Source organism: Manacus vitellinus, unplaced genomic scaffold, assembly GCF_001715985.3.
Source record: "Manacus vitellinus isolate BGI_N305 unplaced genomic scaffold, ASM171598v3 scaffold_16_pilon, whole genome shotgun sequence".
Lineage (NCBI taxonomy): Eukaryota > Metazoa > Chordata > Aves > Passeriformes > Pipridae > Manacus > Manacus vitellinus.
In genome coordinates, this window is record NW_021939189.1 from 3,841,428 (window position 1) to 3,860,260 (window position 18,833).

Below are 18,833 nucleotides of genomic sequence, written 5' to 3' on the forward strand. Positions count from 1 at the left end.
TCACCAGGTTTCTCAGTAACTCCTCTTCAAAGGAGGAAAGGAACCAGGAGGGACTGGAGGGGGTAATTCTTCGAGTTGGGTGCATGGAAACTTTCACTAGGACTTCACAGGGAACAAGTGGCAACATTGGCCCGGTCTCAGAATCCAGTTTCAAAACTAAAAACGCAGGGATCTGGGATCAGGAATTGAGAATAAAAAAACTGGGCAACAGGTCACAGGCAGCCTGGCACAGACAGTCTGACCCTCTACAACAATGTTCATTCTACAATGTCACTCTGGCTAAAATTTGGTGGCCAGTAAGGGTTCTATACAAAAAGGGAATCTTTACAGGTCAGAATTCCAGCAAAACCAGGATGGTCCCAGACACTGATAGACAGCATCCTGCTCCCAGACACTCCTGGATCTGTTAAAGAACTCAGGAATTACATCAGCTCATGTTTAAATACAGTCAAAACTCAATCAGGCACAGATTTTTTCTCATGTTAAAGCATCACCAAAACTAGAGGCTTTAAAAAAAGGTGTGACTGATACAAAATCATTATCATTTTGCCAATATGTAAGAAGTAAGAAAAAACCTGAAATCAGTACAGTTATGTCACAATTTTGAGCCACCTTTAAATATTACAAAACTAATGAGAAAACTCAAACAGCTTGTGCTACAATAGGATTTTAGCCATCAACTTACTGTTGTGAAGCCTCAGTGCCAGGTTCAGTCTGTCCCTGATTTGTTTTCCTGATATGTGATGACCACAGAAGGTAAAATCTGCTTTATAAAACCGCACGTACTTGGAAATACAACGCATTGAACCAATTTAACTTTTTTTTTTTTAACTAAAAACATGCTCATTAAAGGAGCTTAATTTCCAAATACTTTTTTCCAGTGATTGGGCTAAATTAGAATAGCAAATTTTAAGACGGGAATTTTCTAGTCCAATAAGCCTGGGACACAAAGCAAGATCTGAATCCCTAATTTAAATGCTGCAATGAAAGACACTGATGGCTTCTTCCAACTGGTTCCTATTAGTTTGCAGATTAATGAATTACAACACATACATGCTCAGCACATGCATTGCTGAGGACCTGCTGTGAGACCCCAGAATGAGCAATACCACAGGCCATTGTTGAAAGAGATACTTTTGTTGGGTTTTTTCATTTCCTAACGTCATTTCTGCTACATTTACGGGAAATATTTCAGTTCCAGTGAGCCCAACAGACCATCTGGAAGAAGTGTTGGAACAAAAGCATATATTGGAACAACATTTTAAGCATAAAATATAGGTCTAGAATTTTTCTGACTGTATGTTTATACTATATTTGTTACCAGCATCCAGTGACATTATGAACCTTCCATGGTATATTGAAAAAATGTTGCATGACAGCAACAAAGAGGCTTTTAAAAACCCCTCAACGGGGGGAAAGTGGAAGAAAAATAAAGGGGCAAGCAGACAAAGAGAGAATAGTGAGCAGCTCTGTGCACAGATGACTCATTCTGACACACTACACAGGTGAGGGGACACAGGAAAAACTTCAGTTAACAAAAATTTCCAGGAATTTAGTGGAATTTTTTTATCCTCTGTCTTCACTTCCCTCCTCATAAATTCAAAGCACTCAGAAGTACTAGTGGTCCTCCCGAGATTTTAACCCAAACCAAATGTTTGAGCGAGGCAGACTGTTAGAAAATCTCACGCAACCAACGTCCTTTCATTCCGTCGGCACCGCTGTGTTGGGACACGCATGGAAGTTCATCCATCAGGAATATCAACTGTACAGAGCACTGCCCTGGGCTTTGGTCACCTCCAGCCAGGTCATGAAGTCCAATCCCAACCACTGCCATGTTGGTCCTGACTCCTCTCTGCTGTAATTTCATAGGGGAAATTTGTCCTGTAAAAAACTCAGTCCTTCCAGGCTGCCTGGATTGGAGTTTATACAAGAGCAAAACATTTAAAAACTTTTCCTCCTAGAAATCCAAAGAATGTCTTAAGAGATACTATCAGGTATTTTTATTGTGTTTCTGCATTAATACAGTGTAATTACTGAGCCTTACTAATCCTGCAGTGAAAACCACAATTCAGTAAGAGGCAAGTGTGGGGAAGTTTGGCATCAATTTAGGTAAAAAAAATAATAATTAGCTGTTGCTGAACCTAAGAGGTAATGTAAACCTTAGTGTGCTGACTCTTGAGTTTATACAGTAAATTGACGCTAGAAATTAATTATTAAACAACACATATTTTACAGATCTGTGCAAATAAAACCTCATTTTTAATAATTAGGCATCAACTACTTCAAGGAAAACAACATATTATTATAATAATTAACATATTTTTATTTAGGAGTCCATGCTGCTTTAAATAGTCACATATTTCCAGAGTGCAAAGCTCATGTAACCTAATCTGTGTTTTCCTCAAATCCCCACAAGTCCATTTACTCAAAAACACCAGCTCCTGGATGGGTGCCTGGAGAGCCAAACCTGGCCCGGCGTGCATATTTTTATCCGTGTTACTAAATTAGGAAAGCAGAGTGGACTAAGGTTATGCCAACTTGGAAAAAAAGAACAGGGTCTGCATCAGTTTGTGCTTTTGCTTTTAAAGTCACAACCATCATAAAAAAAATAAATCTGAACTTCATTAAGTATCTAAGTGATCTCCCCTGATCAGAGACGGTAATAAAAGCAGAAGGGAAATCTGGGGGGAGCAGGCAAGAAACAAGGATCTGTTCCCCTCCATTTTGAAGGCTCTAAATCAAAATGTGGAACACAAGTTTAACAAAATGAGTTCGGACTACATATTTTCATGCCAGGGTCTAGAGTAGGAACAGAATTATTGGCATGCTGTGCCCATGATCAGTGGAAATCTACTGTGAAAAGGAGGGAGGGAAGAAGTCGTGTTTATATGCCCTTAATTAAGATTTATTGAAATCCCTTCTATTGAGCTCTATTCAGAATTACTAAGTTGGGCATTCAAGAAGTCTTTACCAGTGAAATGCTGGTATGAATAGTAAATACAGATATTGTACTTTACAGCAACATTAAAAAAGTGAGAGAAATGAATATGCAGTTTTCATGTCTGAAAGTTTCTCTTGCCCCCCCAATCAGTAAAGCAAATTCCAAAGCTTTGCAATAATCACTCAACATTCCAAGAGTTACTGTATAAACAAAGCAGCAATCAACAATTATCATTTGATTTATAATTTTAGTAACAATTGCACCTTTCTTGACACTACCACTGCAGTTACCTATGCATGAGAAAATTATCTAGGATTTATCTGGAAGTTATATATTTCAAAATTCATGTTCCTGGACTCTTCCAGCCTTCTGGAAGCTCAAGTTGTTTCAGTTACAAAGGCTCACTGATCTTACCGCCATTAATTTCCTATTAACTTGGAGGGTTATTCATTATGGAGAGATAATTATTAATTTCCTAATAATGGGTGGAGAGACTCAATCCTCCCCAATATTAAACATGATCAGTCTCAAAAAGGTGTGGTCTTAACAAATGGAATGGGAACACCCAGGTTCTATTTCTGGCTAACACTGACTCCTGCTGTGGCCTGGAGCAAATCACTGCTGTTAAAAACACTTTTTTCCACTCTGTAAAATGAGGATAACACTCCCTTATCAGCTTCACAGGATCTTTCTCAAATGCTTTGAAGATGAAGTTTTATAAGCCTACAAATGTATTTTAATGAGTCTTGAACTGACTGTATTTCTAAAACAATTTGCCTTAAAAAGGGAAAGGATTTGAGGAGTAAGGCAAGGAAGAGTCCATGTGCTGTTACCCCCCTGCCATTGCTGAAGTTTGCACTTTAAAACACCAAAGGCAGGAGAAGACATTTCCCTTCAGACTCTACCTCAAGGAAGCAAAATGGCAACAAGTGGCTGGAAGATGCAGAATTCTCAGGGAACAGCACAGGAGCTGAAATGGAAGCCCCACATTCCCTCAGGGGGCACTCGCTGAACCTGCCTTTGTCTCTCAGAGCTGAACCCCCCTCAGCAGCTGCTGCTGCCCCCCCCCAGCAGAACGATTCAAGAACCACCACCCCACACTTGACATCAAAGTTTTACATAATTTGACCACTTTTTGGTTTTTTTGCTTGATCAATGCACTCAACTCTTGGTTTTCAAAGCTCCCTGACAGCAAACACAAAGGGAACTTTGCTCCAGTCCATGTAAAGACAACTGCTGATTTTTTTTCCCTGCCCTTCTTAAAGGGAATTTTGCCAAAAGATGGGCTGGGACCATAAACCATACCCTCTTCTTTAATTACTTAGCTTTTGCTCTTGACTTGGCAAAACATGAAGCTTTTCATTTTAGTAAATCTATAATTAACTCCAGCATGTGCTGAGTAAACATAACCTCATTTTTAATTAAATCTCAGAACAAGATGCTACAACTTGCCATTTCTAAGGAGAAGTACCTCTCGAGTAATGTGCAATAAAAAAAAAAATCTAATCCTTGTCAAATAAGAAACTGAAGTCCAAATTTGAGCATAACCCACCCCCTTTCAAGCCATCTGTTCTCCAAACGTGCACTCACCAACTACAAGACCAAACTGTGAACCTGAGGAGCCCCCTCTGCACACCAAAAGTTTCCAAGTCAAACCAAATCTAAACAGTAACACAGCAAAACTGAGCTAACCTTGGCTCTGGGACTCCTCAAGAATAATTTTTATAGTACATCTCACTGGATTTTTTTCTTTTCTCTATGCAAATGATGCCATAGTTCTCACACAAAGAGAAAATAAATATCATTTCTCAAGAATGAAAGGAGATGAAATATCATATGTATTATAAACATCAGAAACAAAGGAGAGCTTTCTAATTAATCATTCATAAGTGTGAAGATTCAGAAAATTTACTTCTGACAGCACATTCATATAGGATAACTCTACAATTCTAAATTAAAATGAAACATCAATTCACTGAATAAAAGGAGAAATCTCTAAACCAAGTTAAGCTACTGTGAAAACACAATGTCAACTCTAAGTCAAGCTTACACATGAACTAATGAAATAATATGAAGTAACCATCTTTTGTTTATGCTGATTTTTTTCTGTAAGATCTCTGCTGTTACACATTTCCAAATGGTCCTCAAGAATTTAGATTATTCGAGTGTTAAATAGTAGAAAACTTCACAAAGCTTGACTTCATGTTCAAGAATTACAAATACCAGAGCCAAATAAACAAACCAAGAGACTGTTAAAGACAGAAGCTACAAGATTTAAAAAAAAAATAAATGTGCATTTAAATGACAACAAGTCCTCAGGAGAACTTTGTAACATTAAATCTCACATTACTTCTCTGCAACTCTTTTAATCAGCTCTCCTTTGAAAGGCAGAACCTCTCAGGGACTGTGATTACCAGAGAATCTTAGACACTGATGACTCTCCATTAGGCAGAAGCTGGTCCACTCATTAAAGTATATTCAAATCATGACATTAAGAGAATTTTACACGGCATTTTCTTCCCCAGCTATTTTATGTTATATTTCAATTTCAACACGCTTGTTTTGGACAAATTTTCCCCTTTAGTTCTCCTCAATTCAGCTGAGTCATCTGTCAGCAGCTCCCACAAGCACTGAGGCTGCTGATGGAAGCCCCAAGTTTTAAACACAGAGCCCCGAGGCCAAAGCACAGGATCTTACCCAGGGTAACACCACTGCAAGTGTTTGCTGAGCACAAAGGATCTGCATTTACACCACACAGAAAGGGCTTTCTCACCTCCAAGGGACACAGTTCCCTGCGGCACCTCATCCCAGATTTCCCCCTCATCAGTCCCGTATTCCCTGATTTCTTCAGGAAACTAAAACTTATGGATTCACACTGGCTCCACGGATCTTTATCGTTCTCCCCCATCCCCTCCTGTAAAATCACTTTTTAAAACTCTTTGGACAATTGTGACCACAGCCTGACAAAAGCAGAGTGCTCTTTGTTATTAAACTCTCACAAGTTTTGTGGAAACAGGGACTTAAGAGACTAAAATCTTGCCCATCACATGGAAGTTAAACCACAGCCCCACCTCTATCAGAGCCTGAACAATGTCCACAGTCAGACCAGAGGCTTACATCAAAATCTTAAATGCTACTCCTTCAATTATTTTAAAATTTGGTTTCTACAAGGCAAATCTTAAATACTAATGAATGAATGTTAAGGGCACAACTGTGGAATAAAACAATTAAAAATGGATAATGAATCAACATATGCTATTAATTGCATTGTTTCTTGCAGCTCTTAATCACAATTAAAGGAAGACACAACAGAGTATCATTCTTAAAAAATTAAAATGCAATACAACAGTGGGAGTGTTCAAACATTTAATGACAAACATTTACCATCCAACTGTTCTGCAGTTGTGCTGAAGACATTTTTAGCAATTGGTTTAAGATGTTACTAAGAGTATCCCCCTAGATATCCATGGAATTTCTAAAAACTGAGGGTATTTGTAAGACCAGACAACGGGCATGGAGATCCAACAGGAATGACAGGGCAATCACCCTTCCATAAATGAGTGTCATTTAAACCCCTATTTTTAGTGCACATCTTTACATTCCACACAAGCTGCACTAGTAGAAGTTAAATTATATCTTAAATGGTTACTTATTATAAATTAAGAGCCATTAGGAGCTGTCTTTCCCTAGGAATGCATTGCAATGCAGGATCTGCTGTAAGGAAAGCAGTGAACACACAGTGAAATGATGCACTGCAGTGAAATCCCATCCCACCCCAGTTAATCCTGTTAACTTTGCCAGCTCTCCTGACAGAACATTATTTAACACTATTATGAAGATTCATGCTACCAGTATAATTAAGGATAAAACAATTCATCATAACTTACCATCTTGCTCTACTTTTTCAATTGTTGAACATATGTGTTACTTTGAAACTCAGAATTTATTTTTTAAACAAAGTCTTTGAAATCTTCCCAATTCCACAAACAACAACTGTGAAAACATGCTTGGAAGCCCTCTTTGGGAATTGTTATGTTTAGGAAACACTCAATGCAGCAGATTAACTCTCCAGAGGGCAAACTATTCAGTGTAAGTGAAAGGCTAATCCTGCTCAGGCTGGTGGCACTGGAGCTGTGTGACATCCAGTCACAGTGACAGTGACAGGATTAGTTCTGACAGCAGCTCTGGCACATGGGACTCCCCCAGCAAACACAGAGACACCACTGGCTCCTCCAACTCAACACTTGTATTATTCCTAAGCATGCAAATTTTCCACGCACACAAAACCAAACACACTTAGGGACAATGCCCAGCACCAAATTTTGTACAGACTTCAGGAGAAATGAAACGCAGCAAAGCCTCAGCTGATACCAGTTCCTAATCAAATGTGGTAGACTCCAAATCAACTCTTCAGTAATGTAAATTATCTTTTTGAAAGTCTTTTTTGGAACCTTTTTAAGTTAATGTGTGAAGTTTTGCAGCAAATGTGTCACTTTCTCTTTGAACAAGTCTTTCTTTCATGGTACAGCACCATAAGGTAAATTATCTTTGAGGAACATAAAGCACACTCAAGTCACTCCTTTCTTTTGAATGTAGGACATCTGAAAATTGATGGAAATTTTATTGGCCTTGGGTCATAATGTTTAACAGGTTTATCTAATTTCATTCCAGAGCATTTACATAGTCATATACATTTTTTTCTTTCCGATCATAAACATTTCTTTTGACTTTTCCAGGCTTAATAAGAAAAGTCAAAGAAAGGACAGTGAGATTTCTGCACCCAAAACTTCAAGGAGCATTTGCAATATATTTCTTGAAAATAAACAATGTGAACCTGCAAACACATGAAGGTCACATTGAGAAGTTAGTTAAAATCAGAGCCAAAAGCTAATCCTGTTAGATTAAGTTAGACCAGGCTTTTGAAATCATAGCCTTAGATTTTTATCATCTCTGAAGAGCAGAAAATGCAAATACACCAGAGAAAAACTAAAAAATAAAATTAAAAAATATTTGAGAATCACCATCATCTTATCTGAAAATATATAAGGTTGATGGAAGATAATGTTACATCTGCTTATCAAAGGATTTAGAAGGCCAAAAAAAAAAATCATTCAAAATCTGCCTATGGCCAACTTTTTCTGACTTTGTGTCACATTTACTTTGAATAAATTTTGCTTTTGTACTATAAACTAGCAAGACAAACATTTGTTATCTACTGTCACAATGAGATAGAACTGCCACAGGCAAACCTGCCAGACATGTGTCTTTTTAGAAAATACGAGAGCGGGGCTGTTGGGCGAAAAGAAAGGAAGGAAGGACTGGAATGCTGTATATTATGGAAAATTGGAAGAAACATCATTTTATCATAATGACAGTTGTCATTGGTATTTTGTGTCTTCTCAGGGAAGTTCAATGTTTTCTTGATACGATGGCAAAGGCTGTTAAATAAATACATTTTTCCCACTTCAGCAGCATTTTCCAGGACTCTACAAGTACAGAGAGCACATTTACAGTGTCCATCCCTGCCCAGGCCTTCAGTGCAAGTTGTACCAACTGTAAAGTGCTAACACACCCAGAGCACTTGGCCAATGAAGCTGAAATGACTCTGGCACTGCTGTGAGCCCTCACCCATCACTCACCTGCAGGCAAATACTTGAGCTGGTTGTTGGCCAGGCGGAGGTGCCGCAGGGACCTGAGGCGGCCGATCTCCGGACACACGATTTCCAGGGCATTGTCACTGAGGTCCAGAAACTGCAGCTTAACCAGGGAGCCAATGGCTTGTGAGAGAACACATTAAAACATGAATGGGACCCGAAAGAAAGGTTAAAACCCTAACAGGGCTGTGAGGGGATAAGAAGCCCCAGTACCCTATGTCTGAGCACAGTGAGAGGTGTTAAAAGTCAGTCTCACAACCGAACGACATCAATTGTGGAAATGTTTATCTTGCTAACAAATAGTCCTGCTGGCAGTGAGACAGGGGGTAACAAATACAGAACACTTGCTAGATTTTCCTCAGACAATTCTGCTCCGAAATAACTTTCCCCACTCCTCTGCTCTGAGTCTGTGCAATTTATATACCCAGAGTTTAATTTCCTCTACTTGGGCACATAACTCAGCAGTTACTAAGAAAAACTACCCCAAGTTCTTGCTCCTTTAGGTTTCAAATCTGTCACGATCTAAACCAGCAGAGCATTGTGTGGTAACTGCCTGAAAGCAGCAGACACTCTGGATTTCTGTTCTGCAGATGAGTGCCATTTAGCCTTTTCACTTTCTGCAATTAGAACTGGAGCAAACAGCATTTAGGTGCATTTGAGGATCATTTAAAGATTTTAACATAGCAGTAACAAGGATATTATCGACTAAGAGCTATGCTGGTATATTTTGTATGAAAATCTTTAATGTTTTATGGGAAAATGAAGGAAAAATAGGCCCCTTCAAAGAAGAAAAATGAATATTTTATGATTCCTGCCACTTATTGTGAGCTGGTAGATTACTTACCTTCAGGTACAACAACTATGTTATTTGAATGGAGGTACCTGGGGGGAGGAGAAAAAAGCAGAGGACACCACCTGTTACCCTGGAGGACTTCTGCTGCATAATCAGTTTGCAAAATATCCAATTTCAGATTGAAAGAACCCCCTCAAAGCCATTCCTCCCTATTAGCACAAAAGCTGTGGAAACTGTATAAAATGGCAATGGACAGGTACTTAAGCCTCACTCAGGTTATTCAATGATTAACATAAAGGAAAATTACATACAATTATGTAAAACAAACTACTCACAGTTACAGTAATAATGGGCTTTAGTTTGAGAGTCACAAGAGGAAAACAAAATGGAAAGAGAATAAACCAGACAGAAGAGCCAGAGTGAACCACACTTGATCACCAGGTTATTTGGTGCTAAATGCCAGCCAAGAAAAGGAAAAAGCCCACACCCACCCAAATTACACAAACACTTTCCCCGCACATGAACTCTGCCACCTTTAAAGACTGAAGAAACAAGCACACTATATACCCACTGCAAGGGAGTTTTTCAAACTTAAAGTACATTTTTCAACAGAAAAACCCAATCTGACACATGGATATTTATATAGTTACAGAGGGTGGCCAGATCTCTGACTAAGAATATTCAGCACCCTCTGACGGAGCACTTCCAGTACTACTGGTAGCACAAAAACTCATCTTAGATTTTACACGTCAGTCTTTAATTATCACTGCTGCAAATAAACAACTGGATCTTGGAGAAAACAACAGTACCAAAATTGTCCAATACTGATATTGAATTGTAAGGGGATACTGAGCACTCCATGTCCAATTGCTTAGGCACACATGGAATTATTTGCACAGTGTAATTTTTTTTTCCACTCTATTCCACAGGCATTTCCTAAAGCAGGAGCCTGTCTTTTCAGGGATACAGAGACAGAACAAGAAAAACGACATATGGACATTTCAACTGCATTGAGCATCTGAACCTTCTCTCTTTCTTTAAAAATTGCAGATATTTGCTACCAATTTGACAAGCATAAGAATAGCAGATATGCTTGTAGAAATGCTGAGATATAACCTGGGAATGAGAATTCTCCTACTGATTTTAGCTGCAGCTCCTGAAAATATTTGTGAACTATTTCACTCAACCTAAAAAAGTACATATTATGAGGATCTACAGCTGGTATTCCAGCATGAGGGGCATGATAAACAAAGAAACACAGTGAAATTACTAAGGATGGAACTTTTAGGAAAATAAAAATCGGTTAAGTTTGTCTTTCAAAATTGAAAGCCACTGTAACAAATTATTCTTTATAAATAAATCTTTATCTTGTGGTCTCTTCTCTGTCAACAAAACATCTCTTATTGTCTGATCAAAAATTGACTTGTCCAATTAGAGCTACACAAACCACAGACCCACTGCAGCTCTCTCTGGACCACCAGAGTGTGTGGGGTAGTGGTGGTGCAACTGAGCTCTCTGAACACCAAATAATTAGGTTTGACTCCTACAAATCAGTGTTTGTAAGAAATTATTTTTAGCTGTAATTTAGACGGGTTTTCCTAAAGGCACCATCAACTGACACTGAGACTTCCTGATGCCCTGTGGCAAATCGTTATATCAAATACAACAATATTTATTTTACTGCTTGAGAGCATAAACACACTCTCGAGACTGGGGCATGATGAGGCAGGACTGGCTCTTAAGCAAGTTGGAGGCTGCAGTGACCTACAAACCAGTTCCATTACTCTGTGGCCACGTGCAGCAGGAAGGTGGGGCTTCAGGGCCACAGGAAGATGACAAGATCAGACAGCTGAGGGCATTCGACTCCTCACAGAAACACCTCCTGTTTGGAGCTCTCCTTTAAACAAACAGGATCAATGCTCCAGCAGTTCCACAGCTGAAACTGAGCCAAAGGAGTCAAAAGGGGAAAAGAGGATGTTCTTTTTAACCCCCCGCTGCCAACCCTGTCACACAGGGAAATCACAGCCTTGTAAAAAGGAGAGGGAATAAAACATTGTCTCAGGGGCTCACAAATTAATTGTCAAAATAATACAGTTTGTGGGACATCCATTTTTTGGACATGACTGGATAAACTGCTCTGCCTACAGCAATCATCATTCCATAGTTCCTTCCCCGACATGCTCATCCCTGCTCCTATTTGACAATCTGGGACTTGGATCCAAAAAAACTTATTACTACAATCAGCAAGACTGAGATCATAAAACCCCTGGGAGCTGGGGTGGGAAGGAGCAACTAGGGATGGGCTGGAGGCAGTAACCTGTTCCTCTGGCTCTGTCACAGCCCTCTGACCACTGCACTGGGAGGTTCCAGTGTGACAACAGGATTTATTCCCTCAGCAATACAGACATTTGTATAAAGGTTCTTGTTATACAATAAACAAGAAGTTAAAAAAAAAATTTCAAAAAGGACTTATACCTCCTAAAATGAGCCCTTCTTGCCCTTCAAGAAAACCCTTCACACTTTAGATGCAGCTTATGTGCAATTAATACATTCTAGATTTTAACATAGGATGGATCAACATAATAAAAATATATTAGAAGTCCTACATAAACTCACAATTCCACGAGGTTTGGAAGCTTCTGTGCAAGGTTTTCTGGCTGAAAGAGAGTTAGAGATTTTTTTAGGTTTCAAAACAAGGAACAAGACACATATATTGTGTACCCAGGTCATTTTAATAACCACACTAAAACATGTCAGCAGGAAAAATGGCAACAAGGAGCCTCTATCCAATACCCTGTTTCCACACCCCCAAACATTCTCCATCAGGGCAATCTGGGTTGTGTCAAGGGTGAGCAATTCACTACTGAAACAAAGCTGCAGTCTAGAGGTGACATTAATATGGTCCCCAACAAAATGGGAGTCAGATTTCTGAGGCTGCAAAGATGGATTACCAAAATCTTACTTTTGAAAATATATTCAAATAAATGAGTTAGCTGAAGGCAAGAGACTGCTAAGAAGCTGCAGCCTTTACAGACTTAAAGCAGAACAAGAACTACACAAGATGTGTAACCATAATGTGCATTTTATAATGCTGCTAAACTGGGAAATGACCTACAATCTTTGTGTAGCTTTAATCAATTACCACCAAGCCAGCACTGCTGAATCCATCAATCTAGATTTCCATATTTCCATATTAACATGCATATCATTCTCTAACTGCTAACTGGCAGTAATTCTTAGCCTTGATGGCATTTACAACCATGAACACTTATCACAAAATTGACTTCACAAGTTTCAGATGTCATGTTGGTAACTGTACTCAAAATTATTCAAGGTTAAGACAGTTTTATTGCTTAAGAAACCTACTTTAAACACAGATATGTTTTATTGAAAATGAGGTTTTTCAATACAGATAACACGCAGAAACAAATGGGTTTTAAAAGAAGCTCAACCACACGATCATTTTCCTGATAAAATTAGCAATTTTCATGTGAATTAACGTGACATGTGACACCTCAAATAGGTGTATTATGATCCAAAATACAGAACTCCGTGTTCACAACTTGCTTTGCTCCCCTGAAACAGCAATGTAACGATATTCTCATGCAGCAAACAACCCCATTGTGGGTGTTTGTTGAACTCGGGAGCAGCAAATGCCGGGCCAGGTGAAGAACTGAGGGGTGACGTCAGAAGCGACCGAGGTGACGTCATGACCCGGCCCCGGGGCTGTCCCTGAGCCGGCGCTGCCACCTCCTGGCAGCTCCGCCACAGCGCACGGGCCTTCCCGGCACCGGGTTCATGGGGGCAAAGAGAAAACCTCACACCGGGGAAACCGGCAAAGGCTGCGGCTCAAGCACGAGAATTCAAGCTCGAATTGCAAAAATGAAGTGTGAAAAAACCCAAACTCACTTTCCTTCTTTATCGCACTAAGGGTGCCAACCAGAACCACAGACTACTGTCCCTGCTGCCCTGTCAGAACAGGACAGCACTGAGTGTTCTGAGTCAATAAACTAAGGACAATTGTTCTTTGATATGGCCACATCCTGCCTCTGGCAGGGCCATCAAGGCAAACACCTATTTCCTTTTAATAAATGAGGAAATTGGGTACTGGAAGGCTCATGGTATCAGTCAGTATTAACTGAGACGTGGGAAGACCTGACCCTGGGATACAGGTGTGCTTTCTGGCTTCTTGATCCATTCATTATGTCACAGCCCTCCATCATTTCCATCTTGCCAATGAAGACAAAAATGAAATTATTCTTAGGCAAGGTAAATTCTGTCAGTGTAACCACTCCAGACATTTTCACAGGACTCATCTGTCAAGGACAGGAGTCATTTCAGAGGAGCAAAGAACAAAAGCTGAGTTAGTCGAGTATTTTCAGAATTCTGAAGGGATGAACTGGTGGGACAGAAGTATCACTTAACTTTAAAGAAACATGGTGCAGTATTAGTTTTGGTGATTGCTAATAATCCTCATACAATTTAAAATGTATTGATGAGCTAATGCTCATCACCTTGCATGGAATCAAATGAGTAAGGAAGAGACCTCTTCCTTCACTAACTTATTTGTTTTCAACTATTCTCAGGTGAGATTTCTGCCCTACCCCACCCAATGTACATAACTAACTACTACTTTACTAACTTAAGAGCATTACTTGGGGAAATAAACCAAACTCATTATGAAAATACTGTTCTGTGAAAATACTGATGACTTCTGCTCTCCCCCACTCCTCAGATTTTCTCCCTCTCTGTGTTCTCTTTTTGCCAGAGGAATTACCCTCAATCTCAACCCTCACTCCCAGGGCACATTCCCTGAACTCCCCCACTGCTGCTCTCCAGGTTCTGTCCGAGTCACCCAGGCTGATCTCAAGTATGAAACTCTCCACTCCAGCTTATCCTTTAACAGTATCCAGTAATTACTTCCTTCTGCCTTTAATGGAGATTGGGAAACTTTCCACGTTCCAAAAAGACATCTGCCTTTTTTTGTAACATGCTGCTGACTCGATCTATTTTGGTCCACTACAACTTCCAACATCTCTTCTGCTGAACAGATGCTCAGTGAATGAGACCCAATTTTAATTGCCTTGTTCCAACTATAGTGCTGAGCACTTGAATGAGATTCCAACAAGTCACATTATGAGCAAGTTATCCTGATTGTTGTCAATCTAATCATGCTCTACTTCACTCTGTTTGAAGTCATTTTGTCTAAGTATGATCTGCATTTTTTTTTTCACTTCTTTATCCAGGCCTTAACACGGGTATACAGAAAAGTGAGATGCAAAGTTCTCCTTATTGTTCCATCTTTTGAGCAGTGCAAACTTGCTGAACCTTCCACCACTAAATAATCACTGAATGGCAGAGTGTCAAGGCAGAACTGTTTACAGTCTGACTTTATAGCAGCTTTAATTGGTAACCATGAATACTGTCCTCCCATTAAAATTAATATACATTAATAAACTATTGCTCAAAACCAGAGCACTAAAATAATTCTCCACAGCACATGCCAACCTAAGTGACTCATTCAATATGAAGAAAAGGCATAAAATCTTCAGAATCCTTTCAGCTTTTGGGCCATTAACTGAAACCTTTATTGAGGATTTCTCATGTATCATTGTCAAAGCTTTAGACATCACTCCTTAAAATGGAGTAGTGGACTTTATCTAGGAAACACTGAAAAACACATAATTTGAGTGATTTTTTGGTCAGGCCCTCCAGTACCTCCACCCTGGCGATTATTTTACCTCTAACACCATGGAAGAGCCCAAGAAAAAACAAACAAAAAACAACAACAACAACAAAACAAAGCCTTGAAGACTTGACCCTGTTGACAGTGGCAAGTTTTGACTCTGTCCTCTACAGTCTTATCAGCTCAGAACACCTCACACAGTTATGGAACTGCCCCACACTGAATTCTGAGGTCACAACATTTCACTTAGGGTGAGAATTCCTTCAGTTCAGGGAAAAACACTGAAACAGGAAGAAATCACAAAGGAAAATTCCCACAATCCTGACATGAACTGTGTTCTATCAATAGCAGCCCACAGATATAAGTTTCTACTGGCACTTTGCTTGGAATTAGACCCTGGCACTGACAATGCCTTTGGAATTAGGCACAAACCAAGGGAAAAGCTGTTCAGCCTAATGAAGGAATGCAGACTAGACTACCTAGTACCACTTAACAGGAGAAAGACCTGACCACTGAGTGAGTAAAATTTACAGCAGTTAAAAAACCCCCAACAGAACAACCAGCCTGACAAGAAAACCCCCAGCAGATCTTCAGAGCTTCAACAGGGTAACAATAAATATCCTAAACATTCATTTATTATTCTCTACATTACCTATGCAAGTTCAACCATGACACAACCCAATACTCATCTCTCACAGTTATGACATCATTCAGGGGCAGATTTTCTCTTAGACTTTTTTTTTTTTAATTATCTTGTTTTCTCTGTTCCAAACCCCAGAATTGCTAAACACACAGACAATAAACATTGCAATAAAGAGGTTGTCCTTACCAATGTGGTCAGGGAATTTCTTTTCATGTAAAGTCTCTCCAAGTACTGCAGCCCCTCATCCTTCAGCAGCTCCAGAGGGAAGTGATGGAGGTTTCGGTAATTTAAGAACAAGTTCTTGTGCCTTTCCAGCTTTGCCTCAGAGATTGTTTTACACAGTTCTGATGCCATGACTAAGCACCACATCTAGTGCATCTCATCTTCTGAAAGCAGACCCATTTCTAGGAGACAAAAAGAGAAAGAAAACAACTTTATCAAGGTGTGTGCCATGCATTCTTTTGCAGGAAGAGTTACTCATTATCTCATCATTTGTTGTTCCAGTTAAGACACAAAGTATCCAGAACACCCACACCATAAGTCTTTGACTGTTTTCTGGATCAAGTTTTAGTGTAATATAGGACTTGAAATAAAATCTTTAGTCCTATATAATGCTTTCTTTTTCATCCATGGTCAATGGACCTTTCAGATAATTTTGTCAAAGTTGCCACCACAAAGAAAAAAAAAACAAAAACAACCTCTCTTAACCATTACTGATGTCCTACATCTGTTCTGTTACATGTATGTGCTAAAAAAAGAACACACAGATAAGAAAAATGCACAATTAACAGAGGACTTCTTAGTCTCAGATGACTAAAATTCACTGTTATGTATCTTTTAAGCCAGAAGGACAAAAGGCAATTAAAGTTTGTTAAGCTTGTCCATACAAAACTACTGGAAGAGTTTACTGGTTGGAAAAGATATTGGGGATGGAGAGCCACTAAGGCCATTTTAAAATAATAAACTAATACAGGAGAAACCTGAAACTTACAGCAAGAAAATTTAGAAAGAGCAAGATTTGAAAGATTTTCATCTCTTTACTAAAAATAAACCCAGAAAGAGCAAAGAGTCAAGCTTTAACTGACAATTTCAAAACCACAAAACAAAAGCAGGAAGACAAATTAAAAATTAACTTGTATCTCAAACCTGACTTTATTCAGCTCGTTTTTCACATACAACCAAAAATCTAGTTGTGATTATGTTGTGTAGATTTAGATAACTGCAGCAATGCTGTATCTTTTCAACTGTCTCAGAACATAATAAATCCAGACTATTTATTAATTTAAAGTTACCAGTTTGCTACAGACTCGTGCACATAAATTAATTACCATTAACGAAAGGCAAGGATTTGTAACTGCTTTCCACCAAAAACATTCTCTTAGTTCATTTTCTCACTGAAGGAGTTTTCTAACCATAATAGATATTGGAAGTGAAGGTCCTGAATCGAGAATTCCATCTGATTATAGTAATTGTAAACAAAACTCCAGCTGAAGACCCACAACCCGACCATCCCTGTAAATCAAACTGCTTCTCAGTTTCAGTAATTCCCTTGATTTGCTGATAAGCAGCTCTTACAGGTGACTTGTGTCCTTCTGGGAGAATATAGCATTTGGTTTTGGTTGTTTTAAGAGTTTAACAGTTCCTTTCCTTGGCTATCTTAGGGGACAGGGCACACGCTCTGGCACTGGCAAGAGTAAAGCTCTCTTAGCTCAGAAGATCAAGGAAATTAAGCCATCACAATTCCCAACTCCACTTCTGTGATCAGCATTAAAACAGTTCAAGGAAAAGCATCAAAACTTACAAGGTGCATAATCTGAGTATTTAGTATTTGTGCATTAACTGCTACAATATAAGAAACAGTAAAGGAAAGCTCATCTTTACCTGCATTTATTGTTTTAATGAAGAGCTGTGAAGTCACAAAACACACACACAATACCCAACAGGCTTCCACTTTGTCCAGAGATGCTTTTTAGGTGTTCAGCACTTGTGGGCTTCTCTCCAGAGTTGTGACTACACATAAAAGCTGCACATTTAGCCATGGGACACACGGACACACAACCCCACGGATGCAAAGTCCAGTCACAACCTGCTCCGCTTTGGCTCTGACTTCAAAGCAAACCCCTCCTACTCCCTTCCGCCTCCAGCCGAACTTTTTGTCAAAAATCTTCTTCCAGGGATGAGACACAGCCTTGGCAAAGAGGAACAGCCACAACCACGGCCTTTAAGGGGAGTAAAAGGGAAGGATGAAAGCTGATAACAGCCAGGGATGGCCCTGTCAGGAGTGGGGACACTCAGGGGAGGAAAGGGCGGAGGAGGAGGGGGCACGGGAAGAAACGGGAGCACGGGAGGGAGAAAGGGGGAAAGGAGGGGAGAGAGAGGGAAAACGGGGCGAGAGAAGGGGCAAAAGGGGGAGAGGGGGCGGGGGGGGGGAATGGGGAAAGAGAGGGAGAAAACTGGGAAAAGGGGGCATGGAGAAGAGATGGAGCACGGAGAGAGAGAGGGGAGCAGGGGGGAACAGGGGAGAGAGGGGAGAGAGGGGGGGGAAAGGGAGAGAGGGAACGGGGAAGAGAGAGGAGGGCACGGGAGGCCAGGGGAACGGGGGCCAGGGGAGAGAGGGGGGAAAGAGGGACAGGAGGAACGGGGGGCACAGGGCGGCCATGGAGCTCCCCCCTCACGGAGAGGCGCCCGTGCCCGCGCGGACCGGCGGCAGAGAGAAGGGGCAGAGCACCGGAGACACCCACACACACATCACCACACCACCGCCAGGACCCAATCACCTTTGGTTCCCCCGTCCGTCCCTCCCTCCTTGCCCCGGTCCTCCCTCACTCACCGGGGCCGCAGCGGGAGCGGCGCCGCCGCCGGACCCAGGGACCCGGGGGGGGGGAGGGGGGGCCGGGCCGGGCCGCGCGAGACCGCGGCCGCCGCGCGCCTCTCGCGAGACGCCCCGCCGCGGCCACCGGCCAATCGCAAGTCCTTCCCCTTTCCCGCCTCATCGCCGCCAGCCAATGGGAGCGCGGCGCCCCCGCAGCGCCTCGCCCGCCTCAGGTGGGATGAGGGGGGCGCAGGTGATCCCGGTATTCCCGGTATTCCCGGTGGCCCAGTGTCCCCTTCCGTCT

At 40.8% G+C, this 18,833-nt stretch overlaps 1 protein-coding gene across 4 annotated transcripts in view; it reads right to left on the minus strand.

The window, feature by feature from the left end:
* Positions 1–18,616, minus strand: part of LRRC28 (leucine rich repeat containing 28) — a 49,042-nt gene extending 30,426 nt beyond the window's left edge. The window contains exons 1-6 of one of the 4 annotated variants that reach the window (XM_018069645.1): positions 18,548–18,599; positions 17,804–17,936; positions 15,904–16,121; positions 12,005–12,045; positions 9,440–9,477; positions 8,581–8,718 (exon numbers count right to left, since the gene is read on the minus strand). In XM_018069645.1, the coding sequence (XP_017925134.1) occupies positions 8,581–8,718; positions 9,440–9,477; positions 12,005–12,045; positions 15,904–16,086 (400 nt within the window). In that variant the 5' untranslated portion in view covers positions 16,087–16,121; positions 17,804–17,936; positions 18,548–18,599. Of the gene's footprint in view, positions 1–8,580; positions 8,719–9,439; positions 9,478–11,994; positions 12,046–15,903; positions 16,122–17,803; positions 17,937–18,547 lie in introns of those variants that run through there. The other 3 variants (XM_018069644.2, XM_018069647.1, XM_018069646.1) reach the window with 3 other exon arrangements.
* Between the last annotated feature and the right edge of the window lie 217 nt (positions 18,617–18,833).